This window comes from Aulonocara sp. 'chitande type north' Nkhata Bay, linkage group LG20, assembly GCF_057382095.1.
Source record: "Aulonocara sp. 'chitande type north' Nkhata Bay isolate Kocher_YH1m ecotype deep benthic linkage group LG20, A_spYH_male_GT1.1, whole genome shotgun sequence".
Taxonomy (NCBI): domain Eukaryota; kingdom Metazoa; phylum Chordata; class Actinopteri; order Cichliformes; family Cichlidae; genus Aulonocara; species Aulonocara sp. 'chitande type north' Nkhata Bay.
Window position 1 is genome coordinate 3,178,434 of NC_141363.1, and position 25,607 is coordinate 3,204,040.

Sequence of the window (25,607 nt, forward strand, 5' to 3'; positions counted from 1 at the left end):
CACGCCAGAATGTCCTCTCTTCCTCGCTGGCTCCATATCTGTCAGTGGAATGATCACCTCTTCGCTCTCTGTCACCATCAACACACTCCACGAATCCCGTGGATGATTCACTTCCTTATATCCGTTTGAATCAGGTACCGAAGCAGTTACGTGCGTAATGAAGCTTCGGACGTCACTGGTCACGTGACTTTTGCCAAACGAAGCAAGCCTCGACACAGTGCTTCTGAACCAGTGTGTTGTCTTTTTTCGACACACGCTCCGGAGCGTCAGCTTCAAGCGGGCCATCACTAGGTTATACATTTTTGTAAATTAACACGGAACTGATGCACACATTTTACTAGACAACATTCTCTGTTTAGATGAAGATTTTTAAATAATATGATACAAATGCAACACATTTTCAAACACTTCCAAACACAAAAGAGGATTTTTTAATAGACACTGGATTAAACAAACTGTTGTTGAAAAAGTTTATATTAGAGATTTTAAAAAAATGTAAGAGCAATCCCACAAAACAAAAACAAACAAAACAAAACCAAAAAAAGCCTGCTAAAATATAAAAATGTTGCTTCAGCACTAATCAATTAATAGGGGAGACCGGGGATAGTTGTAACATTTTTGACATTTCTGTCTGTAAATTGGAGCTCGTTTAAGGTAGTGGATTCAAAATGTAATGCAAAGTATTTACATGTCTCTGCTATTAAATAGTGCAGCTATTTTCTCTGCAGCACAATTACCCATTGCATGGTATGGCCTCAAACACAAAGAGTGAAATGTTACAATTAACCCCATAGTCTGGGTTAGTTGTAACATATCCCGGGGTGAAATGTAACACAATGAAATAAGGGTACTAACAAAATATTAACATGTAATCTTTGTTTATTCAACACATGAATGCACTTAGAGCCATTTATGTAGCTGTGTGTGTGTGTGTGACAGAATGCAGAAATCTAGCTTTTGAACATATTCCAACCCCCCAAAAAAGACAAATTATGGAATTTTCTGCAACTGAATATTTCATTAATTTTGGTTGGTCTTCCTTGAGTTTGGCCTCATTGGCTCAGTGGGCATTATAACCTACAACTCTTGCACCAATTTTGAACATAACAATGAAGCTGAAAAAATGTAGTTGTTCACCAGCATCGCAATTCCATTACTTTTTATCATGGCTTACCTTGGTGTGGTTTGCAAAGTGCTTCAGAAAGATGAGGAAATCTGTTTCTTGCACCCATCCTGATTTATTTCCACTACCAGTACTTCCTACTGGTCCATCTCTGACACAGTGGTCAGCATAATGTATGTGTGGGAACACAAACAGTGGAGGAATTGTGTTGCCAATGGCATTAACCGCATATACAAAAGTGACCAGTGAACCTCTCTCTGCTGATGTCGTTGCCCCAACTTGTTTAATATAAGTTAAAGTAATAGTGTGGTAAGTTGTAACATCTGCATTATTGTTACAACTAACCCAGACTGTTGCTGTTACAACTGACCCAGACTCCTATAGCCATGAACTAGCTAACATTACAGCCAACGGCTAAAACATTAGCACTAAAGACCTACACAGAATATATCCCCATAGACATACAAATAACACAATTTAAGTTTGATGAGTTTAACTGCAAAGCAGATAATGCTATTAGAAATTGAAATAAAGTAGAAAAACTTACTTTTTGGCATACAAATTACTTTTTTTCGTGTTAAATTGTCTGTGTTTGACAAAATGTGCTGATTTTTCACATGTGATAGCAGAGCTGAATTGGGCATGCACAGGATGAGTCACATCATTTGAAACTTAGCCCTGATTGGAGAAATTGGAAGTGTTACAACTGACCCACGTTACAACTATCCCCGGTCTCCCCTACTCTCAACCTTCGGATAAACTGCCTTTTATATCCTATCGTTTACTGCAAAATCTTTTTTGCAGTAAACGATAGTTTAGTTAGATAGTTATTTATTTTACTTTGCTGTCCTCCTTGCTGCATATGTCAGATTTATAGTGTGTCTCATTCTGTTATTTAAAAGTCTCATCCTTGTTAAAAAATAAATTACGGTAGACTGTAATTTTAAATACCATCTATCTTCTACTTGTCGCCCTATATTAGTCTACAACATGTATTATTAGTCTTAATATTTGATGATTTACAGAGGCTTCCACACTCAAAATATTTAGATGACGTATTTAAATGCATTTAAATTCCCCATTCTGTCAACGAAGCAATGCTTTTAGGTCAATCAAACAGCGAGAAAGCACACATTCGCGTCAGATTAGCCTACTTGGCCACATTGCTCCAGGTAAACACCTGGCATCCAATCAGCAGCGCAACATGCAAATCGAGCAGGTATCAGAAGAGCAGGGTGCAGATAGGAAATGGGTATTTGCAGAATAACGCCCGTGTATCGGGCGGTGACTTCAGCATTTTAAAGGAATAATACTCTGAGCCTGTATTCAGAAACTGAGTTCAGATCGCCGGTGTCTGCACTTCTCAGGCATGCAAACACCATGGGCATAAAGTGTGATCAGGAACGCGTTTTGGCATACGGGAAAGACTGACTCTGTGACTGAGAGCGCTTTTCCAGATGGAGACTGACCTGAGGTTGGAGTCAAGTTTGTGGATCGGAAATAAAAGATATCGGGCCGTCCTCACAGGTTGGCATTTGAAATGGACTGAGGCGGATAAAAAGAATGGTGACAAGAAAACAGGTAAGTGCTCGTGTATCTCCCTCACATCTGTATCCTAGATGTTTAATGGGGCTTTATAGAGACTGTGTTTAAATGAGAGCGCGACACAAACACTCAGAAAGTTTCACAATGCACTTCTCCCCTGTTTTACTTAACATTTAAAGAGCCAAATATAAATGTGCACACATGGACCACTTTGCAACACCACATTTAAAAGAGAAAGTCTGCTTCGTCTGCACTGTACTGACATAAACTGAACTGAACTGACAAAAAAAGACAGTGGCCTACACCACAAACACCAATTACAAACTAGGCGTTAAGTTTGAACACAAGAAGGGGCACATCAATTGAATCTAAGTGCATGCAGAAAACGTGAAGAACGAGTTGAGCAGCACAAACATGACACATGACCTACAAAGGTAGTTTACTAAAAACACAGCCACAAACACACCCACCTCCTGGCATAATATTATAAGCCAACACTGAGCTTAAATTCTAGTTTGCATTTTTTTTTTAAAAAGTGGGTTTTTTTTTCTGTCTCATCCACAAATATAGGTGAAAAAATATTTTAATACTGTCCAGTTAAAACCACTAACACATTGTGATTTATGATACACTGCCATAGTAAATTATGTAGAATTTGATCCTTTTAGGTGTGCCAGTCAGTCAGCAGACACAATAAACCTTCTCCATCTTATGTTTTTAAAGGTATCACATAAACAATAGCTCAGCTCTATTCAAGCGTCCTCGTGAGCCACCGCATCTTAATAAAGCAGCAGCATAAACGAATAGGGGCACCATGATGAAACTGAAGCAGCATGGAATTTCAGCTAGCATTATTGTATTGTTTGGGCCTGAGACCTGGCAAGGAACCAGCTGTATCATGCATTAATTTCTATGACAAGTGAAAAATGAGAAACAATCCTTTTGTAGAGTTAAAAAGTTCACTCAGTTGCAGCGACACAAAGAAACATGTTTAATCAATTTTTTCACATTGTGCGTTTGCGCGATTGAAGTTTCAGTACCTGTGGCAGAGGTGGTTGGAGTGGAGAACGGTCGGGTGGAGATCTTGCCCCAGAAGTCAGTTGAAGACACAGACAAAGATTTCACAGGTGGGTTTTAGATGACGGTGTAGTTCGAAAACTATACACCCAAGTTCACAGCTTACTTTACAATTTTGTGCAATGTGTGCCTGTAGCCCCCCCTACTATCATCATCATCACCACCACCACCACTTCCAACAGTTGATACTATGGTTTTACATCATGGTTTCCATTTCTTGTATCTGTCATCTGCCTTCAGTTTTCTACATCAAGCGTAGCAGGAGTAGAAGCACTTATGGGTTGTTGTGGAACCTGGGCCGGACCCAGTTCAGCTGCCCCAGTCGGGTCCTCAGAGACCAGTGGACAAATCACCTAAGGACTGCCCTCAAAACTCACAGTAGGGGTGGATAATTGGACTAGAAACACAGCTGATATTTAACCTTGTATTTCTCCTAAATAGACTATTATTTTACTTTAACAAAAAAAAAATCTGTTGCATATCTGACGTTTTGAGCTCCCATCTGTGATATTCAACATGCATCTTTCAGGTCCTTTGCGTCCACATAGACTGTTGGTGTTCATCAACCCATTTGGAGGAAAAAAGAAAGGAAGAGAGATCTACCATTCACTTGTTGCCCCTCTGTTTGAGCTGGCTGGGATCAGCTCTCATGTTATAGGTAAACTGATCGCACAGTTGATGTTTAAAGTTTAACTCTGACACACAGCCTTACAGTTTACATGTAATCATTATATAAACTTTTTCAGTGACTGAACGGGCTAACCAGGCCAGAGACCACCTCTTGAAGAAAGATCTGACAGGCTTTGATGGGTAAGTGCTATCAGCGCAGCGGTATAAATACTGTTGTGAAAGAGCACTGTGAGGTGCTTTCATAATAGAAACGATTATGTTTGTTTATTGCAGTGTGGTCTGTGTGGGTGGCGATGGCATGTTCAGTGAAGTACTTCATGGTTTGATTGGGCGGACACAACAAGAGGCAGGTCTTTGTGAGACTGATCCCGCTGTCACATTGCAGCCATGCCCACTTCATATTGGCATCATCCCTGCAGGTTGTTGTTCATAAGCAATTATAAACTGATGGCTTCAGATTTAAAGGTGTCACTCTCACTTCCTGATATGTGTTATCTATTTTAGGTTCCACAGACTGTGTGTGTTATGCCACAGTGGGGGTTATTGATCCTGTTTCTTCAGCTTTGCACATCATTATTGGTGAGGAAATATTGCATACGGTCATGTGAAAAAGAACGTTTTCACAAGACTCTCTGCAGCTGCGTGGAAACTAAGTACACCCCATGTCTCAAAGAACTATATTCGGTAGCAAAAACTTGAAATAATTATATTCGTATTACCACTCTTCTTTACAATTTTGCTTCAGTTCATTGAGGTTTGGATATTTTTGTTCATGCACAGGTCTCTTAAGGCCCTGTCTGATCTGGACTTTTACTGGGTCATTGCAACATCTCGATTCTTTTCTTTTTAAGTTATTCTGTCGTAGATTTTGTGCTTGGGGTCATTGTCCTGTTGGATGACCCCATTTGGGACAAGCATTAGCTGTCAAACAGATGGCCTCACATTTGACTCTAAAAAAACGAACCCAAATCCTCCACCACCTTACGTGACTGTGACAGTCGGTATTAGGTGTTTGTGGTGCTGTGCTTGGTTTTTAAGAAAAATAAAGCACCGTAATGTTAAGAAATGCCCTTATAAACTTTTCCAGATTGATGGTTTTGAGGTCATTGCTGGTGCCCTTCCTCCTTGGCATTGTGTTAGCAAACACCTGAATGCTCCAGATCTGCACACTGCAAAATCTTCTGCTTTTATCGAGGTGCTCACACTTATGATAATCAATAATCAAGTGCATTTGATTAGCAGTACCTGGATGCTACTTCCCCTCAAAATTCCTATGGAAGCAGTTAACAGTGTATCGATGTTTTCATAGAATCGCACAGTCTTGTGAAAACTTTTTCTCATGAATGTAAAGGGAGTGTAACCCTGATCATATATATTTTTTTCAAAATTGGAACTGTATAAATAAGTTTGTATACCCACCCCTTGATGCCCTCAATGCCTTGCAGGAGACTCTCAGCCATTAGACGTGTGTTCAGTTCACCATGCTTCCACCCTGGTACGCTACTCGGTATCTCTGGTGGGCTATGGCTTCTATGGAGACGTACTGGCTGAGAGTGAAAAACACCGCTGGATGGGACCTCTCAGATACGACTATTCAGGTCCAGACCGATGATTCTTTTAAAACAAAGCAAATGACAGTCTGCTGAAGAACATTCTGTCAGATTCTCTATATTTATTTTTATCTCAAAGTTAAAAATTCACCCTGAAACTGTAACTGTTATCAAGATGACCAAATTGAAAGTCTCTAGTGGCATCTGTGCTTCCCTTTTCAGCATTTGCTATAGTAAAACCACTGTTGTTCTATTTTAAAATCTTGCACATATACAGTATCTGGTGTTCTGTATTTTTACCCAACCTTAATTTTTTTTCTTCTGTATAGGTACAGTTGTGTACCTGAGCAACAGAAGCTATGCGGGCATAGTTCAGTATCTACCAGCAGACCCACTGCTCTCCAGCCCTAAGGATAAAACGCGCTGCCTCTCAGGGTAAAACGCCTACTAGAAAGAGATAAAAAGAGACTGTGCTCTTCCTCCCATTGTTAATGTAACTGCAACTTTCACTTGCAAGTCAGGCCAAAACGTGACCTTGAAGAAAATATGAAAGCCTTTAACTTTTTTTGTTACTCTGGTGGGGGTTTTAAAAAGGAAGATCATTTTTAATCTTTTAATTTGAAAGCGAGAAGGTGCCCTTGTGAAGAGCATCATTATTATTCAAGGACTAGTGAAATGGGTCAAATTCACTTTGAGATACTGTAACTGCTACCCCCTGTAGCAGGGACTCGGGTGTTGGTTGCCCGTTCCTTGAGGAGGGTAGAAGAGACATAGCAAGAGAAACTTGATCTAGTTGAAAGTTGAGACCAAGCCTCTTGTTAGTACCTTAGTTTTTGTTTGGAGCAGGTGTCTCTGGCTGTCAGCGAATGGATTATAATGCTCTTATGAATGCTGTTGCTAAGGTCAGGGAGCTTGTTAGTTCACAGACTTGAAGGAGAGTGAAACTCTTTGTTCTTTTTAGGTGCAATGTGTGCTCCAGAAGTACAGAGCGACTATTCCCACACACTTCTGATTCAGGCTCCCTGTACAGCTCCCACTTCAGCCAGTACAGCAATGACTCTGAAGGTAACGATACAAATACTCGTAAATTCTGGTACATGATAACAAGATAACATCAAGACAGCTGCTGCAGATTGGTGCACATCTCAAATGTGGACTGTTGGTTTGAGCTTGACTGTGGATGCTGTTTAAGTGCAGTGAACTCACTGTCATGTTCAAGAAACCAGTTTGGGATGATGAGAGAAGAAGCCATCCAAAGATGGGTACCCTGTGACACTGACTGACACCACCACCCTTAAGTGTTGATGCAAGGCAGGATGAATCATGTTTTTATGTTGTTTATGCCAAATTCTGACTCTACCAACAATCAAAACTGGAACAAAAGTGAACCACAAAAGATTTTTTTTTCAGTGTTCTGTGGTCCAATTTCGGTGAGCCTGTGAAAATTATAGCCTCAATTTCCTGTTTTTAGCTGACAGCAGTCGCACCCAGTGTGGTCTTCTGCTGCAGCCCATCTGCTTCAAGATACAACTTTTTGTTTGTTCAGACGTGCCCTTCTCTATACCTTGGTTGTCACGACTGGTGGTTTGAGTTTTTCTTGCCTTCCTGTTGTTGTCCACAACACATATTGAAATAAGTAAAATCACACAAATGTTTTTTTTCCCCATTTCCTTACTCTATTAAAAATTGCCTTATAACCCCTGGGGCACATTGGCCAAATATTATTTTCTTTTAGAAATCATCAACATCTGCTAAAATCGTTCTAATTGTAGCTTCTCCAATCTCTTCGTCTCTCTTTAGGTGAATGGGTGAGTGTGGAGGGCAGGTTCAGGTGTGTATCGATCACTTGTATGTCCAGCTCATGTGCCAGGAGCCCATTAGGTCTCTCTCCGTCTGCTCATCTGGCAGACGGAACAGGGGATCTCATCCTAGTATGGGACACTCACCCACTGAGCTTCCTCAAGTTCCTCTACAGACACACAAGCACACAGGACCAGGTATATCACATTCAGCTGAAAACAAATGGACTGAGAAACTTTAGAAACTGCTTGACCCAATCGTTCCTGCTTCTCCTAGTTTGACCTGCCGTTTGTGGAGGTCCATCGAGTGAAGGCCGTCCGTTTCTCTCTCCCAGATGGCAGAGAAGAAGAGGTGCACGAAGGAATCGGAGAGCTGAATCGCGCAATAGGTGGCGAAGAGCGAGAATACGTGGACACTGTAAGCAGAAATGGATCTCAGCAGCAATTGGCACAGAGTGTGGTGGAGCGAGAGACGATGAACGAGCACAAAACAGTGGCTCCCATCCTGTGTGGTCTGTGCTGCAAAAAGACTCCAGCTGTGTCCGTGTGGAACTGTGATGGAGAGATTCTGCCTTTCACTGAGATCTTCTGCAGGTAAGAGCACCACCCAACATGTTGTTCTACAATTCAATTTTATTTATACAGTGCTAAATTACAACAGTTGCCTCATAGCCCTTTGTATTGTAGGGTAAAGATCCCACAATACGTTATGAAACATAAGATATATAATTAGATTTGTTCACTTCTGTCAGGATCCACGGTCAGCTGGTACGTCTGTACGCCAGGGGCATTGAGGACGGAGCAGCCATGCAGAACTGCAGCCAGGAGAGTGACAAGAATAAAAGTAGATGCATCACATACAAATAGTCTGAAGAATGGAGTGTTTGCATCGTGGGACTGATTTGTGAATTTATTAAAAAATTAAAAAGCCAGACTTGCTTTCTGTGATTGCCAAAAAGTTCCTTTTATTTCAGGTACTTCTATGGATTATCTTCATTGTAATAATGATGAAGACTATTTATTCTTAAATGTGCATGTGTGTGTTAGTTGACTACCGCTTGCTAATTTTGGGGGCTTTTTTTCTCAGTAAACTACATTAATTTATACAGTATGCGGCAAGTGAGCAGCTTGTGGTCTGAATTTTATTTATGTGCACAAGTTTTCAGAGAATAGAGTCATGGGAAATGCAAACAGAACTTGAAAGACAAAATCTTTGTGCAATGACTTTTTATTGCTTGACTTTTTATTGCTTGATTGTTCAGCAGCAGTGCAGATTGTATATCCAGCTGAATAAAAGGTGAATGATTACTGGTTCTACATTATCAGTGAACAATTTTCTAGCTTCACACAAATCTATGAAATGCATGACAATTTACAAACATATATGGCCCATTAAAATCATTACTTCAATAGGTTGTCACAAGAAACTACAAATAGTTGTTTAAAAAGATGTTTGTTCTTGCTGCACTTCAAAGTACTGGCAGGATCACTTAATGGTCTATTACTGATGTTAAAGAAACTGTGTGCATGCAGTTCCAGTTAGGCCTTGAACCTGGCAGAGACAAAGTACAAGAACCAGAATAAATCTGGTGAAAACTGCTGATAGAAATAGAAAAATATAAAGCCATTTGAAAACACGTTTATGCATTGTAAGAGATTAACATGTTAGTAAGAGAGTTCTTAGTTTAGATTAGAACATACCTGAGAGTTGTTCTTACCTGACGCCAGACATTTAAATGTGTTTCCTGCATGACTGATACTAAAAGAGGCTCCTGTTGTTACGAACCAGGCCAGCAGGTCCTTCTGGTATACATGGGTCTGTTTATGACTCCCATTGGGCATTAGTGACAGTTGTAAACAAAGGCCTTACAATACAGTGAACAATCTTGAATTCTTAAGAGTTAAATGGCACAGCCAGTAAATAATTATCCTATACTAGTATCTATAAGATACCATAAAGGTTGTAGATTTTCCATGTCCACAATGTCCAAAGGTCGTAGGAATACAGATATTTGCAATGCTTTTAAAAAAAATTGCAAGTAAAAGAGTGAATGATGATTTATTTAGAAATACCAGATTTACATCAAAATCAGACTGTTACAGCTTGTTTTAATCTCTGCTGTCATAATTAGTCATGAAAAGCAGTGCTTTCTTCTGTGCATGCAGAAATCAATCAAGTGCAGCAGTGACTGCAGTAAACTTGTTTGTTTGTTTACAATCTTTTCTCAAGTACTTGATTGTGAGACAGAAAGAATTAAGCGGTGTGGGGCTGCACCCACTTGTATGTTCCCTCATAGCGAAATCCCACTCTCTTCAGGAGATCGTCTGCTTCTCTTGGACCACGACTGTGGACATAACAGATAAGATGGAAAGAAGAACTGTCACTGTTAAAGTATGATATGCGTATTTCATTCTGCCTGATAAAACAGTATTTACCTTCCATATGTGTAGGGAATGGGGCGTGGCTTCTCTTTCTCTACTTGGTGGAGGAGGGGGGTGAAGATCCTCCAGGCCTCCCGTAACTCATCACTGAGACAGAAAGATGAAAACATTTCAACAAAAAAATAAATAAAAAGAGGGAACACTGAAAATCACTGCCTAAAAAATTAAAAAGAGCTGTTTAAACGTGGCCGGTGCACATCTCCAACTAAAAGTGTTGATAAAATATTTGGCAACAACTGTGCAGATGTGCTCATGTTTTCAATGATGGCACCTACCTGCGAACAAAATGCATTTGATTTCCACAGAAGACATCCAGTATGAGTCTTTCATAAGCATCTGGGAGCTTCACATCCTGCAGATAGACAGCAGCTGTTAAACTCCTACATGCATACTAAGTTCAAGTTTACTGGCCTACAGTATCAAGGATAAGTAACAATGGGACATCCACCATAAAAGTCTCAAAATGTATTAAATATAATATTATTTTAAAAGTGATTTATTGTGCTTTTTTCCAACTCCACCTATTGCCAAGAGAGTCTTTGAAGAACAGGTGGGTGTCACTGCTGTACTAACATCTGGAGCAATTTGTCTGAGATGACTGGATTAAGGATTTCCACACATACTGACATCATTTCAAGGTAGAACAACCCCCCCAAAAAACTGAAGCAGTCTAAGCCTAAGGTTGTGGCTCACAAGGATTGCTCATAAATAAATTGTCTTTTCCTTACAGAATATATACATTCTGTAAGGAAAAGCATAATACGTTTCCTGCAAGAGTAAGAGTTGCTTCTGAAAGCTGGAATACAATTAATATTTTGACATGAGCTTGAGGCACCTTGTATCGACTCTTGTAGGTGAGATCCAGCTCAGTCTCCTCTGGATTGAAGTAAACTCCAGGCCTCTTGGTCATCATTTTTAAGTAAATGGCTTCATCTGGCTGCACCCGCACCACCAGCTCATTCCTCTGACAGCAATCACCAAAAATGTCTCCCGGCACGTCAGTGAACTGCAGACGTACTTCTGCTTTCCGCTCATTTAGTGCTTTACCACAGCGCAGAATAAAAGGAACTCCTGATGTACATGGTGTGCATGGTGCGATGACATACATAATGGATGCAAAAGCAGAAGGAGAATTTAAGGAGGCTTGATAAAATGTAGACTAGGAGAGACAGGTGAGGAACAAAAAAGCTGGACTAAAGCCTCACCATCCCATCTCTCATTCTGGACATGCAGGACTGCTGTTGCAAAAGTTGGTGTCCAGGAGTCTTTGGGCACCGTGGGATCATCAAGGTATCCCAGTCTGGATTGACCTTCCCCTTCAGGATCTCCGACATACTGGCCAAGCACAACATCTGATACTTCAACAGGAGGTATACACTTCAACACCTTCACCTAGAGTTTGAGAAAAAAATGGGGTGGATAAAGGATGGCGAAGACTTGATAATCGTGCTATGGAAAGCAATTCCCAAATTCTTCCAATCCCTGGTTTTACCTTCTCATCCCTCACATCATCTGGACTGGTAGAAGGAGGTTTCTCCATTGCAACCAAACAGAGCATCTGGAGAAGATGGTTCTGCATGACATCTCTATATTAAGAAGAAAAGAAAGCAATGAGGGAAAGTTTACAAACTAGCTTTTTTTTAACTTACATTTATCTGAATGCAGTCTCTCTCACCGAATAATACCAAAGTCATCAAAGTATCCTCCACGGCCCTGAGTGCCAAAAGGCTCCTTGAAGGTGAGAACCACACAGGCCACACTGTTCCTGTTCCATATGGGTCCAAAAATGCGATTTCCAAACCTGGAAATGAGTGAGTAAAATATTACTAAAACAAAACAGGAGGATGGAAAAGTTGAATAGTAATGAATACTTCTGAAATTCAGCAATACTGTCTATGACAACCTGAAAGTTCATTCCTGTGATAATGTCCACCCAAAAAAGTCTGTACTGAGCTTGTTACCTGAGCACCATGAGGTTTTGGACCATCTCTTTTCCCAGGTAGTGATCTATGCGGTAGATCTGGTTCTCTGTAAACAGGGACGACAGGTGGGTTGACAGTTCCTGTGAACTCTGGAGGTCACGACCAAAGGGCTTCTCGACAATTACCCTGTTCCAACCTCTGCCACAAAAACAGTGGATTAGGAAAATGCAATCAACACCAAGTGAGATATTGACTTTAAGGACTCGTCAGGTACTAACTTGAGGCTCATGCAGTGGGTTCTGATGTTTTTGCTGACATGATGGTAGACAGTCGGTGGTAGAGCCAGGTAGAAAAGTCTATTAGCGTTGGCGCCCCCAGGGAGAGATGACAGATGTTTGCTGAGTTGGTCGAAGAAGCTGCCGTCATCATACCTGCCACTCAGGTAGGAGTTTTTACTGAAGAAGGCTGATAGGTAGTCGCTTTCTTCATCACTGACCTGAGGAAGATGTGGAACAATGATTTCTGAAAACACAAAATCTTATCTTTAATAGTCAAACACCCTTAAAGGTATTACCTTCATGTGGGGCAGACATGCTGCCTTGATGTCCTCTACAGTCAAGCTGGACCGAGCAAAACCCACAAAAAACGTGTTGTCTGGAAGAAGGCCGTCTCTGAATAACCACCTGAAAAATTCAAAGGTAGCAATGCAGAAAACTTTGGCCAAAGGTCAAACTCTTCATTACACAAGGTGACCAAACAACTTTAAAGCACAGCTCTGTTATTAATGTAGCTGCTGTGTGCGTGCTGCAGTTCTTTACTCACCATAAGGTTGGATAGATCTTCTTTTTAGCAAGATCTCCCTGTTTAAATCATACAAATTTAAAAAAAAAAAAAACAAAAAAAAAAGTTTCTTTAGATCTATTCACAGTGAACGGACACTCAGAGTCCAAAGACTAAGTAAACTTTGGAAATAATCACTGTGGTGCAAAAGAATCTGCAGAGTAATTGAATAAGTCACATTTTCCAGCAACACACCTGATCTGCAGAACTCAGACTTGTAAGTGTGAATTAGGTTACTTTAAAAAAAACATTCATGACCGATAAACATGCAACTGGTACTTTGTTCCCGGCTCAAAGCCAAAAACGGTAAAAATGTTTTCGCTGCTAAATCATCAGCTTCTATTGTTGCTCAACAAAGGAAAAAGTAGATGCAGCACATTTCAAACTGCATGCGCTCACACCTGGCTTTCATTCGGATCACCACACTGCAACAATATGTGAATTATTTTTATGCACGTTTTTTTTTTCCTCAAACCAGCCCGTGACTTCAGACACCGCGATGTGTTTAGAATACGGTGCTACTACAAGACCAGTGACCACATTAAACGAGACATTTCATCATATGCTGCATGAAAGAGCAGTTTTAAGAGCTGTACTCACAGATGCTCCCAGTATGATGAATAAGTGTGTATTGGAATGACTTGACCGCTCCTCCCCGTAAAGCTCCCTCCTGAGCTGCCCAAACACCTCAGAGCGAGTCAGACTCTCTGAGCTCATCTTCTGACCCATCTGTTCTTCGACCGTCTGCTGTGACCACTCGTTTCCCTGTGGCTGCATGACACTCGACATTTCAGCTGTCATCCTCGCCTTGCAGAAAAGTTTCCCGACTGTGTGCTGCCACCTACTGTACAAAATGGGTAATGCATCTGTGCCATTGCTTCCTCCAATGTAACCGCTGCCATTTACTCTGCTTTTCCATAAATCTCATTTGCATATGAAATCAAGAATCCTCACAGTCCATCAGCTGAAGTTTGATGAACCTGCTCAGTGGCGTTAAGTCACATTTCAGGTCTAATCACATGAATTTAATGCCATGAATGTTTCTTGCTCCTCAGCCACTCCTTAGATAAATGTTGCACAACTGCCTAACAGGTATCTCTGACAAAGCAAGTCTTAACTCTTTGTAGGAATGAGTTCTTATCAGACTACGACCCTGGACACAGTTTTCTCGGGCTGTAAAACGAATCATGAAGCGTTTCCAGGCTGACAGCTTAAGGCTACCGTAACTTTGAAGCCCAATGAGTTGATATTGCAGTATCAGTAACCAAAGAGTCTTTGTAAATTATTCCTTTACTTCTTCCTAGGAGTGGCTACATTTTGTTAATCAGTGCCAACCATTGCCCAGCTAAAAAGAAAATTAAGATTAGTGCCTTATGTAATATTTATCAAATATATACAAAGAAGCACAACGTACAACAGAAGATTGTTACAACTCCAATATATTTTAGTTTTTATGTATAAAACTTTCAGGAATAGTCTTGGCAATTAAAAACAAAATAAAACAAAAAAATAAAAACCCAAAAAACAAAAGACAAAACAAACAAACAAAAAAACATACTGTGTACAAACAAGCCCTCATCTAAAACATAATTTTTATTTAAAAAGCAGACATCTGTTACTCCTCAGTAAGATATAAACTTATGATCACATTCAGTGTCTGACAAAAACAAAGCAAGAAGAATTTTCCAAGTTTAGGAGCAAATCCAGTCATTTAAGGTCACGTTTTCACAGCTTCGCCCTGATCAAGGTGACACTCCCAGACGCTGAAGATCCCCAACCACCAGCAAATGTCTTTGCAGAGTTTCTTTCATAAATAAATTTAAAATGAACTAAGACCACCCCAGGCATCTGACAGATGTGACCGTCTTTACCTTGTCCCTCCTTCTTTAAATATTCATTCAGTATGCGCCCCAAGCTTCACAGCTTCGGTGAAGTTCTACTCGATCAATATTGATGTGGCTCCTTTGTGCCAGGTTTGAGAAAGGGGGGGAGGGTAGAAGGTATCAAAGGTCACCCGGCGGGAAGACTGGAAGGTCAGGTGAAAGTCCAGTGCTGGTGGAGTTCGGCAGCATTGCAGTCCATCAAAATCTGGCCTCCTTTCAACGCTAAACATTGTCCACTGCTTGGATTCTTCAGAAGATTTTCCTGAAGAACAGAAGGAGTTGGCAAAACTCAAATAAACATAATAATTAAAAGAAATAACTGTTGTTTGGATACAACAACAATTGGTTAAACATCTAGTTTGAGAAAAATCACAACCATCACAGGAGATTTAAAGCAAAAGATGGCCCTGCTGAAGGTAAAATCTCCCTAGCACCACCTCTAAAGTTTTCTACCTTACATATTATATATCATGCATTAAAGCAGTTCAGAGTGTACACACGGCAAGTTGAGGTTTTATAAGTTTTTCTTTGCGATGACCGTCCACTAGATTTTTCAGCAACCTCATGATGACACTCCGTAAGCTCATTCTTTTCCCCCTTTATTTCCCAGTTGCAGCTACCTGGAAGATGGCTGTAGCTTTACATGTGGTGGACAAGTATGATAGCGATTAGCTGCATTTGGCCAAATGTTAAAAAAGAAAAAGAAATGTTGGCCTCCAACTGCTCCTCACCTCTGTAAAGACCCACTCCTGTTCAGGGGCCACACTGGTACCTTTCCCCTTAAGCCGGCACAGCTCAAGCTTCACCGGGTCTGATCCCACCGCCGCATGAACACACAGCTGTTTTCCAATGTTATGACGCAGCTCCTTATGAGACGTATACTCAAAGTACTAAAGGACACAATCATCCAATTAGAACTCGAATGTTGAAAAGCATAATCAACTTGTCTTTAACATACTGCATCAGTTACTTTACCTGGTTGCCTCCCATGTTGTGACAATGATACATGATGAGAGGTTTACCCCCCTGGTTGTTCTCTCCAGCATCCAGGCACATATTAGACCCTAAGTTTTTAATCTGGACCAAACATGGACACAATAATTAAATAGTGCCACAGGTACACATCACATGTTGCGCATTAGATGTTCGCTATTCACAAAATTGACTCACAGATCCAGATTTTTCTGGATTTAAGTCCGGAATAAAGATCTCTGGGTAGACTGTATTTAGGTACCAGCTGAAGTTCTTGCAATGAAGCCTCTCTCTCAGATTCAGGCGATCAGAGATGTCTCCAAATCTATGCTGTACAGCAAAAGGGGCGTTATTTAGAAAAAAAACAAAAACAAAACACACTAATAAACTTATGAGTACAAAATCATATCAACATGAGTCTGAATTCCAGCCCAAAAGTATCAGAACAAGGGTGATAAATTATTCTTAAAACTGACCTCACTGGCCATAACTGCTGCATTTTGGTTACGCCGATAGTAGATCTTCTTGTAGTCATCCATCCAGACTTCAGCTAGGCGCACCTGGTTGCGGGTGATGACCTCAGTGCCCTTGGGGAAGGTGTGGGGGCTCTTGGTACGGAAGACGTGGCCCACCACAGAACAAGGGATGATCTCTAGCTGACCCCCACACTGCCACACCTGAATCAAAAATGACACTCAAACTCAGTAACAGGAGACTTGTGACAAAGTGGATCTGTGTAAGCAGAGATTAGATAAAGAGGTCTGACCCTGAATGACATTTCCACATTTTCACCGCCCCAAATCTCCATCTGGTCATCGTATGTTCCGATGTGTTCAAAGTACTTTTGTGAGATCGCGAAGAGACCTCCAGCAAAAGTGGGCGTTCTGAAATGTTCATAGTCAGACAGAAAACCAATCAGGTATTTTATACAATTCAGGAAGTTGAACGTGACACCAACATGACTGTTCTTACTTTACAGGGTAGGTTTCATCCTTGCGTAGCCTCTTTGCATCCTCGGGGATGGGTTCCCAGCCAAAAGACAGGCTCCAGTCAAAGTTACCTCTGTTATAGGCGCGGTTGGTGGCCACAGGCTTATGGAACTGGAAGCTGTTGAGGTCAATGCTGCTGATTTCTGGACTAACCACAGCAGTGGGTTCCTCAACAATTCGAGCCAGTAAGGGCTCGAGCCAACCATGGAAACACTCGCCTAAACGGGGAAAACAGGACAGTGATGGCTTCATATTTCTTAATATCAACTACAAAAATAATACCACATTCAGTGTAACATATAGACCAGGAATGTCAAACATAAGGCACAGGGGCCAGAATCGGCCAGCCAAAGACTCCAATCAGGACAACTGAACAGTTTTGGAAAATATGAAGGAGGCCATAGATTTTTGTGACTTAACTGTATTTTTGTGAGTTTTACAGCTTTGCTGCTGATAAAGAGCCATTCATGCTACAGCAAAGTAAGTGAATAATAAATAATTTTTTTAAAGAAATTAAAAAAAAAAAAAAAAAAATTCTGTAATTTTACACATTTATCATGAAGAAAAAACAAGATTTGCTGTTGAAATTGCACTTCTTTATCTTATTATAAGAAAGGATTAAATGTGTGGTTAAACTTTACACTGATACAAAGTGGAGTTTCGTTTGTCTGTTCCACTCAAGATCAAAGTGGGTTCCTTTTGACCCTCCGTGTAAAATGAGTTTGACCTCATATAGACAGTAATGACAGATGTTTGCTGGCATTATATTTAGCTGAATTTTTCTTTCTTCTGTGTGAAAATATTTAAATGTTGATGGAAAACACTGTAAATGCACAGACCAAAGTAATTAAGGATCTTGTATGAAAACGCTGAACTGTATCCGACGGTGAATCAGTTAGGCAGAAAGAGTTTAACAGTTACTAAATAAAAAGAGCGTAAAACAAAAGAGATAATTTCAACAAGCTGAATTGATTACGTGTGTCAAATGCAGCAGTCACTAAAAGAAGAGGTGCAGGTTTTGACTACATCCGTTTCAATACTGCTTCATTAAAAGCACTCCTTTTCTGGGGTCCTGCCCTTAAACTATGTGGTTTTAATATATTCATAAGCAGCGCATAAAACCAACACTTATTTAGTAGTACACGTAAGATGAAATAATCACGTATTACAAAATATGGACAAGTGAAAATTGTGTGGGTATGTGTGTATATGTATACGTTTACTGCTGTAGTAAACACTTGTATTAGAGTACTGGAGTATTAGATTATTTACAGTATTAGAAGCTGAAAAAGCACATACATTTAACCCTCCAACTCTGAAATGCCTCAGTAAATCACCTGGGATGATTAAAATGGAAACTTTGACTTGTGTATTGTTTGCATGTGCGTTTTCTCACAGTGTGCATCAAGGAAGGTGAGAACTTCAGCTTGCGCAATACTGGCACCAAGAAGCCTTGCTGTGATGAGGCCCTTTCTCTCTGGCTGCCTCACCACACGGACAATCTTCAGCTGACGTATATACTCCTCCAGCCTGCTCTTCAAATGCTCTGCAGGGAAGCAACATAATCATGTCAGTCCTTCCTTTACGTAAAACAAAAGTTGTCCTGAGGCAAGCTGCAACTTTGCTGCAATAAAAGTTACTTTGTAATCAATGCGGTTAATGTGACAGACATTAAACTTCAAACTAAGAGCATTTAGTGAAATGACATGAAAAAGTCAATCATCCATAAAGTTTGTACCCATGAGAGCACTGAAAAAAGAAATACCAATGAACTGTAAACACTGCTCGTAAAACTAGGTTACATTTCCTCTGCAGAAGCCTTCTTGACCACAGTGAACACCACATTTCTTACAAGTTTCAGTCTAACTGAATCCTCCAGCTTCGCACCATGAGCATTATGAAAGCGATCTGTTAGTCAAATGAGAACCTCACATACAGTAGGAAATGCATTTGAGGGTGCCAACATGATATGAGTGAAAACTGCTGCAAAAAAGGAAGAAAAAAAAAAAAGATATTTTAAGCTCATCTAATAGGCCACCAAATACCATTAATGAACAACAGGATGCTTGAGGTTTTTGATGACGTGTAGCAGTGGGCTCATTATTTTAGTGCGATTGCAATCTTTTAGCTACAACATTGTAGTAAACCTGACCTACAAATAAAAAGGCATTCCAATGACTGCACAGCTTAGATTCGAACTAGAGAGCAAACCATAACAAAGCGTCTTTCTATGAAACAAATGGCATGTCAGCAGATTTACAAAAACAAAAAAAACAGGTAAAAATGGTGAAGGTATGCTGATGCACAACATTTACCATTTCAAAAAGTGAGTAGTCAGCTTTGACAAACAGTGTAAGCAAAGTCATATCACCTGACATGCTGGATTGTATAAACACTTCCCATTTTGGAAAGCAGTGAACAGAATATTAAAAAGAGGTCTCTTATCATAACTGTTCTGCCTGCTTTCACCGTGTTGGAGGTGCTCCCAGCAGGCTTTCTATCACCCTGCAGCTCATATTCACTGTAGCAAACCTTCTGGACATTTCCCTGGTAAACACAGGGTCATTCTCATATATGACAATGCAGACCATTGTTTGCCTGCTCTAAATGCAAGTCTCTTCACCTATCTGTAAAGCACTACTTGCTTGCATTTTATGAGCAAGCTGCTAAAATCCCAAGTGAACACTCTAGTTTATCTTATCAAAGCTGATAAAGCGACTGAATTATTGCCCTAAAAATCCTGAAGGTCAGTTTTATTAAGTTGAGCCTTGTCAGATTTTCAGCATTTATCCCAGTTATTGCTTGACAGCTATTCCAATATTATAATATATATACACACAAAAAAAATAACCCACATCCCAGTGATTTTCTTTCACATTAAATTAACTATTCATGATTACAGTTATATCATGTAAGAAGTATTACTTTCTACAGGTGACAAAGTGGGGCAGTGGTTAGCACCATCATGTCACAGCAAAAAGGTTCTGGGTTCAAATCTAATGATCATCTAATGGTCAAGGGCTGCCCAAGCTTCCTCTTACAATCCAAAGACATGCTGCTAGGTTAATTAGTAACCAAAAGTGGCCACAAGTATAAATGTGAGCGTCAATGATTGATTGTCAGCTAGCACTGCAACAGACTGGGAGCCTCCCCTCCTCCTATGATGGCTGGGACACAATTTTATTTACATTATTTAAAAGGAAGAAAAGGAATAACTTTATTATTTGCTTTCTAGCAATAAAACTTTACTCCAACAGTGCTGTATTGTCACACACCACTGAACTGAGGCTTCTTGTCAGAGTCCTCCACATCACATATGCTAAGACATTACATGTTTTTTAACCCTTACCTGCAGTACTGGCATCATCTACCAAAATGATCTCTTTTAGTAGGATAGCAGGAGATGTGTGCAGGACGCTGAACACCGTCCTGAGGAGGGTGGACCAAGCCTCATTGTGGAACACTATAATAACACTGGTGGTAGGCAGAGGAGGGCAGCGACGAAACTTCCTCTCTACGCACCTGTGGGTGTGTGTGAGAGTGAGAAGCTTTCATGGTGGCAGTCTTGCAAAGTGACACATAAGAGAATATTCAAGGTTTGCTCACTGATACTTTACATAGCTCAATATGCATCACCTTTAATAACCAGCTCACAATAAAAGTCACTGGGCAGATAAATCTCCGGCCTACCAGGATGTACAAATGTTACGCTACACAAACAGAGCGGATTCAACTATTTACAACAGATTGCCTTGCATTGTACTAACCAGGATACTGCATTCTGTGCATACCATATTTAAAACTGGTTACAGTAAGAGTCTTTCAACTAAGTGTTTTTTTTCCCAGGGAAAATGGGAGCACATTACGCAAACAGATGTAAATAATTCACCTCTGTGAGTATGACCCCAGCTGCGATGCAGCACATTATCTGGCCTGTGTACATATCATCATACTTGCTGGCAAAACAGAGACTTGTCCAAGCTGTGTACGTAATAAATCTGATAACATGCTCTTACTCAGGAGGCCTGGTGTCATCCCCCAGACTGCGGCTGAGCGAGATACGGTCACTGGCAAACTGGTTGAAACAATGCCGTGTCATTCCCTCCTCCTTCTCCTTCTCCTCCCCTGGGGTCATGCTGTCTTTTTGAAACGCTCTCCCATCAGCCCCTGGAGCTTGGGGGTCCTGTGGTGGTCTCTCCAAGTGAGGTTTGAGCTCAGCCTGAGTGTACAATCCACTGGGGCACTTGGTGTCTTCTGTAGGCTGCTCTTTTACTGGTGGTGGCTGTGGAGCGCCGATCTGGAAGCCAATATTGTTGACAGCTTCTCGGACCATCCCCATTACCTTGTCCCTCTTTACCACCAGATCCTGTAACCAGGGGTCCCCAGCTGAAGAGCCAACATCCCTCTGAAGAACTACCAAGATCACCATGAAGAGAGTCCCCCCAAGGAGCACCAGTTTAAGGGGGGACATCCGCCGGCGTATAAAAAAACGCATTCTCTTAACGCTGTTAAGCAAAAAAAAAAGGAAAAGAGTAGAAGATGTAGAGTTTGTCTGTCTTGAACCTAACTTTGAAATACAATCCAGTCAACCCCCACACGCCTGTAACCCTTACCTTTTTTTTAAGCTGCTAGTCACCGAGCTATTTTTAAAGTAAATACAAAAATGAAAAGCATGATAACAATCCCTTAAACCGGCTTGCGCCTCTACAAGCGTCAACGGTCATTGCAGTAGGTAATCTAGCCAACCGTGCTCCTCCTCCTGTGTCTCTTTAGGAAACAGTCCCACAGGGCGGGTAGGTAGAACAGGGAAGAGGTGAGCGAGAACAAACACACCACACCTCTTTGTAAACACCTGAATTCACCTGTTCTGGCCACAATCCTCCACGAGCCACATGGCAGCAGGTGAGCCTGACCCTGCAGGTCCCATTCCAGTAAATAGGTGACGCACAATGCATTCCCTCAAGACACCCACACCCAAAGACACCTCATCAGTAATGATTACCTGTCACTTGATTCAGGAAGTAGTTTTTTTGCTACGTGGAGCATGACAGGAGCATAACTTCACCCAGCCTTGGAGGCTGTTTTCTACTATGAGACCTGAAAAATGATATCATTGCAATCCAGGACGTCCACGTTTCCTTAGCTGACCACTGTTAAGTAAGAGACCCATCACTCTTACTTGGTCATAATTAATTCACTTAACAAGCCAGCTGACTTTCAAACTGGCTCAACAGGACATCCAATATGGAGTTCCACAGGAGGAAATAAAGAACAAACCTTTCATTCATTCACTCATAACTCTCACATAAGTAAATACTGTGTAGAATTTACATCCCATTATGCCTACTCTTCCTTATCAGGAAGGCAAAACTTCAAATGAATCTATATCTTTAGGACTATCGTAGCGCATTTAGGCTGTGGTCAGCAAGATGCTGAGAGTGCAGACAACGCAGACAGCGGGCCTTCAGCGAAACGCGCTCACAGTAGAAATGAAAGAGGAAGAGTTGGTTGCATATGTCCTGGTTTAAGGTTCAAGTAGGGCCATTAAAAGCTTTAAATATAGCACGAAAAATACGCGTCCTGAGTCGTCTCAGATAAACTAGAAACGGCTCATTTTGTCCCGTGAAGCCAATCTGGCAATTAAGGTCACAGATGACACAAACGGCTCGCGACTAATAGGTGGGTATTGTAGATGTTTCTACACTTTAAATACTGCTACTTACCTCAAACCGACAAACAGCCGTCATCTGCACCTGGTCCCTCAGGCTCGATATTCCTTTATTGGTGTGTGTTCTCACACACGACGCGTTTTAGGGGATTTTTTGTTCCCTTAAAGTTTCCAAACAGGAGTTTAGCGTTAACCGGTCTCCCAGCCAGTGCTTTCACTCGAACAGGTGCCATTTGTTGAAATAATTAGTTAAAGTGAGTCCCCTGCTGGCGGCGCGAGTCTTGAACTTACACTTATTTCCGTGCGTCACATCTCACGCGCCAATTTTGACGATGGCACGAGGACCTTTCTTGAAACATACGAAATACAACAAAAATAAGAGCCGCAATTTAAAGAAAAATAAAATAAAGCTGCGGCGTTTCTTTCCCCCCACAAAGAGCCTCACTTGGGCTGCCAGCAGTTGAGACAGGCCACTGTTACTCGCAGGGAATACACATTCGTGCTGTTTTTCATCAGGGATTAGGAGGAATTTATGTCACTTAATTAATGTTCAGCATAGAGTGCTGTAAGTGGCATCGCTATTACCTCAACAGAAATTCATTATTTATGTGCACGCAATTAAATACTCTCTCCTGTATCACCCTCTTGAAACCGTAGACTGATTTATTCAGAAAACGAGAAGGAAGCATCTCTCGGGTTACTGTCATAGGGAGAAATCTTGATTGCAGTCTGCTGATTGACACGATTTCTAAATTAAAGCTAACAAACAGAGCACCACTGTCTGGGCTGAAGCTGGATTGTGAAAGTAGGCCTAATTATTAAGTCTTTATTATTATTACTGTGAAAGGTGGGGAAAGTGTGCAAGAGCATAGATTAAAACTGCAATCCAAATAAACACAATAAACAAATGTAAATAATAATAATAAAACCCCAAAACAGACATTTGTTGACTTCTTAACCAAGGGGAATTTAATCAGACCAATAAATGCACTAATGCAGTACTCTCAGACTGCCACTTTTTTAAAAGTAAAATGCAACATTGTTTAGTTAACCTTTCATATTGAAGCCAGAGAGGGACGAGCAAAAGTGAGGATCTTTTCTGCAGCCCATGAAGGCCGCATTTCTGGACAGAAAAGTGAGCATATCAATCAACTTTGAACCTTAAAATGTCAAAACACTCCTTGCAGTTGAATCAATCTGACCACCAGTACAGTAATCTAGCTCCTTCTGTAGTACCAAAGGCTTGGAAAAGAGTAGCTTTCTTCATTAGCTTCAGACAGAAATATTCATTGATACATACATTCATATAACTCGTTTCGGGGGTGGTGGTGGCAGGTGGGGTTACAAGCCTATGTGTGCCAAATACAAAATCAGGTCAAATACTGTTGTGTAAAGTATATACTAGTCCATGAAGAATGTGGACCTTGGAACTGCATAATCTCAAGGCAATACAGAGCAGACAGAAAATTTCTGCATACACTTAATCCTGAAGTGGTCAGGAAACCGGTTCACAATCCAAAAACATACATCATGTAGGCTTTCAGTTGGAATGAAATCAGTCAAAATCACAGTCCAGTAAAAGGCGTAGAAGACATAATTCTCTTCAAACTATCATTTTAACACACACACGCACACACGCGCACACATGCGCGCACACACACACACACACACACACACACACACACACACACACACACACACACACACAAATCAGGAATGGACACATAACTCCAAAGAATAATATAAAACATGCCTCGTAGCAACCAGTTTGGCAAGAAAGCATTGTCGTACAGTATCTTAAAAACCTCACAGTGAAGAGTGACGGTATGCCCACTTATAGATAAAGAACAGCATTCAGTAACATGTGGTCACACCCACACACATACAGCACATTGTCTCACACACACACACTGGTATAAAATGTTTCATAACAGTTTAACAATGTCTCTTCATTTCCGTGACAGTAATGCAATCGTGCTTCCTTCATGTCGTACTTCTTGTTTTTGGCTTGAACCAAAAAGAGAAAAAAAGAAATATTCGGAGAGCAAAGTGCTCAGAGATTTAAGGGAACCACAAACAGCCGAGATCCAGACCGTTAAAAACTACAGACTGGAGGAAACAAATAAGGCCCTGATAAGAAACACAAAAATCCAAGACAGGGTAGTTGCGTTTGTTGTCTGCATATATGTGCATACGTGCACGTTCTCCTTCATTATAAAGTCCACAACAAAATAAGGGTTCATGCCTGTCAATGACAGTGACATTACCGTGGCCTTTGCTAGCAAAAGGATGAATAAATTACTTAAGTTTACTGTACTTTTTGAGCAGATTCATTAGTGTGTGTCAAATGTCAAACACTTGTTCTTTGGTTATTTTCATCCATAGTGTTGTCCTTGCATATATTCTTTTATAAAACAGTTTTGTTTTTTCCACAAAAAAATAAATAATTACTCCAGATGAAATACTTGTACTATTGCTCATAAACACAAGCATAGTCACTTCCGTCCTAAGGCAACTGGGCTTCATTATCTCTCGGGCAGCTTGGGGAGAAAAAAACAACAACCTCCTAACACGAACAACACCCTCCATTTGTGCATCTGAGCAACATACAGTCTCGTCTCTGCTGGCCTTCTACTGTCCCCAGAGTGCTTGCACCACGCTTCGAGCTGACCACTCTCTGTCTCTCTTTGCAGTCTCTGACGTATCAGTGGAGTGGGAGTCACTCTGCGGTCAAACGGTCTCTCGTTAACTACCTGGGGGGCCACTGGTGAGGAAGTAAGTGGTCATCTCTCCCTTCCCCTTCACCTTGACGACACCTCGACATTCCAGCTGGTATCCATTGTTGGCCAACACGTGGTACAAGTCTGTAGTCACCTAAGAGATGACACGGATATTTGACACTCAGGATATTAGATATTCAACCCTTCCTAAGAGTCAGTCCTAGCTTCTCCCTAAAGCATGATGACGGAGGCATAAGTTTTTAAATATGAGGATTTAAAAAAAAAAAAAAATCTTCAGCACTTATTAGTGTCTGAAAAAAAGTAGTTCAATTGATACAAGTTAAACCAAAAAGTCTTCAAAATGTTATCTGGGAAATGAAAACAATCAGTTCACGTCAGTGCATAGCAGAGAGGGCATTTTGATATGCAGTAACACAAAGTGTGCAG

At 40.8% G+C, this 25,607-nt stretch overlaps 4 protein-coding genes across 8 annotated transcripts in view; 1 reads left to right on the forward strand and 3 right to left on the reverse strand.

Annotated features, from left to right (window-relative positions):
• The first annotated feature begins 2,348 nt into the window (after positions 1–2,348).
• On the forward strand, positions 2,349–9,099 carry LOC147304844 (ceramide kinase). The gene is made up of 13 exons (XM_086277522.1): positions 2,349–2,704; positions 3,700–3,795; positions 3,986–4,123; positions 4,275–4,403; positions 4,492–4,555; positions 4,649–4,794; positions 4,880–4,954; positions 5,821–5,973; positions 6,255–6,360; positions 6,887–6,990; positions 7,726–7,922; positions 8,002–8,318; positions 8,477–9,099. Exons 1-13 carry the CDS (start codon positions 2,581–2,583, stop codon positions 8,589–8,591), a joined length of 1,764 nt encoding a protein of 587 aa, XP_086133648.1. The 5' UTR covers positions 2,349–2,580; the 3' UTR covers positions 8,592–9,099.
• On the reverse strand, positions 8,942–13,971 carry LOC147304845 (glucose-6-phosphate 1-dehydrogenase-like). Its single transcript, XM_086277523.1, has 12 exons — positions 13,529–13,971; positions 12,911–12,948; positions 12,663–12,771; positions 12,367–12,584; positions 12,128–12,286; positions 11,842–11,967; positions 11,659–11,752; positions 11,372–11,558; positions 11,002–11,237; positions 10,442–10,518; positions 10,161–10,253; positions 8,942–10,069 (listed from the first exon to the last, which is right to left on the reverse strand). Exons 1-12 carry the CDS (start codon positions 13,727–13,729, stop codon positions 9,979–9,981), a joined length of 1,629 nt encoding a protein of 542 aa, XP_086133649.1. The 5' UTR covers positions 13,730–13,971; the 3' UTR covers positions 8,942–9,978.
• Positions 13,972–14,350: 379 nt separating this feature from the next.
• On the reverse strand, positions 14,351–22,671 carry galnt6 (UDP-N-acetyl-alpha-D-galactosamine:polypeptide N-acetylgalactosaminyltransferase 6 (GalNAc-T6)). Of its 2 annotated transcripts, none has more exons than XM_086277520.1 (11): positions 22,496–22,671; positions 20,789–21,277; positions 20,122–20,294; positions 18,169–18,318; positions 16,756–16,990; positions 16,550–16,667; positions 16,260–16,460; positions 15,982–16,113; positions 15,787–15,888; positions 15,543–15,701; positions 14,351–15,073 (listed from the first exon to the last, which is right to left on the reverse strand). In XM_086277520.1, exons 2-11 carry the CDS (start codon positions 21,265–21,267, stop codon positions 14,963–14,965), a joined length of 1,860 nt encoding a protein of 619 aa, XP_086133646.1. In that variant the 5' UTR covers positions 21,268–21,277; positions 22,496–22,671; the 3' UTR covers positions 14,351–14,962. The 2 variants fall into 2 exon arrangements, with proteins under 2 accessions (XP_086133646.1, XP_086133647.1); XM_086277521.1 differs by lacking the exon at positions 22,496–22,671 and adding an exon at positions 21,386–22,464.
• A 705-nt stretch (positions 22,672–23,376) lies between these two features.
• The window catches only part of LOC147304847 (adenylate cyclase type 6-like), a 36,088-nt gene continuing 33,857 nt past the window's right edge, over positions 23,377–25,607 (reverse strand). For 3 of the 4 annotated variants that reach the window (XM_086277516.1, XM_086277515.1, XM_086277517.1), the window contains one exon: positions 23,377–25,314. In XM_086277516.1, coding sequence (XP_086133642.1) covers positions 25,186–25,314 — 129 coding nt within the window. In that variant the 3' untranslated portion in view covers positions 23,377–25,185. The remainder of the gene's footprint in view (positions 25,315–25,607) is intronic. The other variant, XM_086277519.1, reaches the window with a different exon arrangement.

Bases quoted from the DNA above. Each gene is read 5' to 3' on its own strand.
- galnt6 (XM_086277520.1), bottom strand. From the start codon at position 21,267: ATGCGTTTTTTTATACGCCGGCGGATGTCCCCCCTTAAACTGGTGCTC. The intron at 15,889-15,981 runs GTGAGTCAATTT...TGTTTGGTCCAG, and splicing joins ATCCAGAAAAATCTGGATCT to ATTAAAAACTTAGGGTCTAA. The intron at 15,702-15,786 runs GTAAAGTAACTG...TGTGTCCTTTAG, and splicing joins ACAACATGGGAGGCAACCAG to TACTTTGAGTATACGTCTCA.
- LOC147304845 (XM_086277523.1), bottom strand. From the start codon at position 13,729: ATGACAGCTGAAATGTCGAGTGTCATGCAGCCACAGGGAAACGAGTGG. The intron at 12,772-12,910 runs GTGAGTAAAGAA...TGAATTTTTCAG, and splicing joins AAGATCTATCCAACCTTATG to GTGGTTATTCAGAGACGGCC. The intron at 12,287-12,366 runs GTTAGTACCTGA...TTTTTGTGGCAG, and splicing joins ACCCACTGCATGAGCCTCAA to AGGTTGGAACAGGGTAATTG.
- LOC147304844 (XM_086277522.1), top strand. From the start codon at position 2,581: ATGGAGACTGACCTGAGGTTGGAGTCAAGTTTGTGGATCGGAAATAAA. The intron at 4,556-4,648 runs GTAAGTGCTATC...TGTTTATTGCAG, and splicing joins GATCTGACAGGCTTTGATGG to TGTGGTCTGTGTGGGTGGCG. The intron at 6,361-6,886 runs GTAAAACGCCTA...TGTTCTTTTTAG, and splicing joins AAAACGCGCTGCCTCTCAGG to GTGCAATGTGTGCTCCAGAA.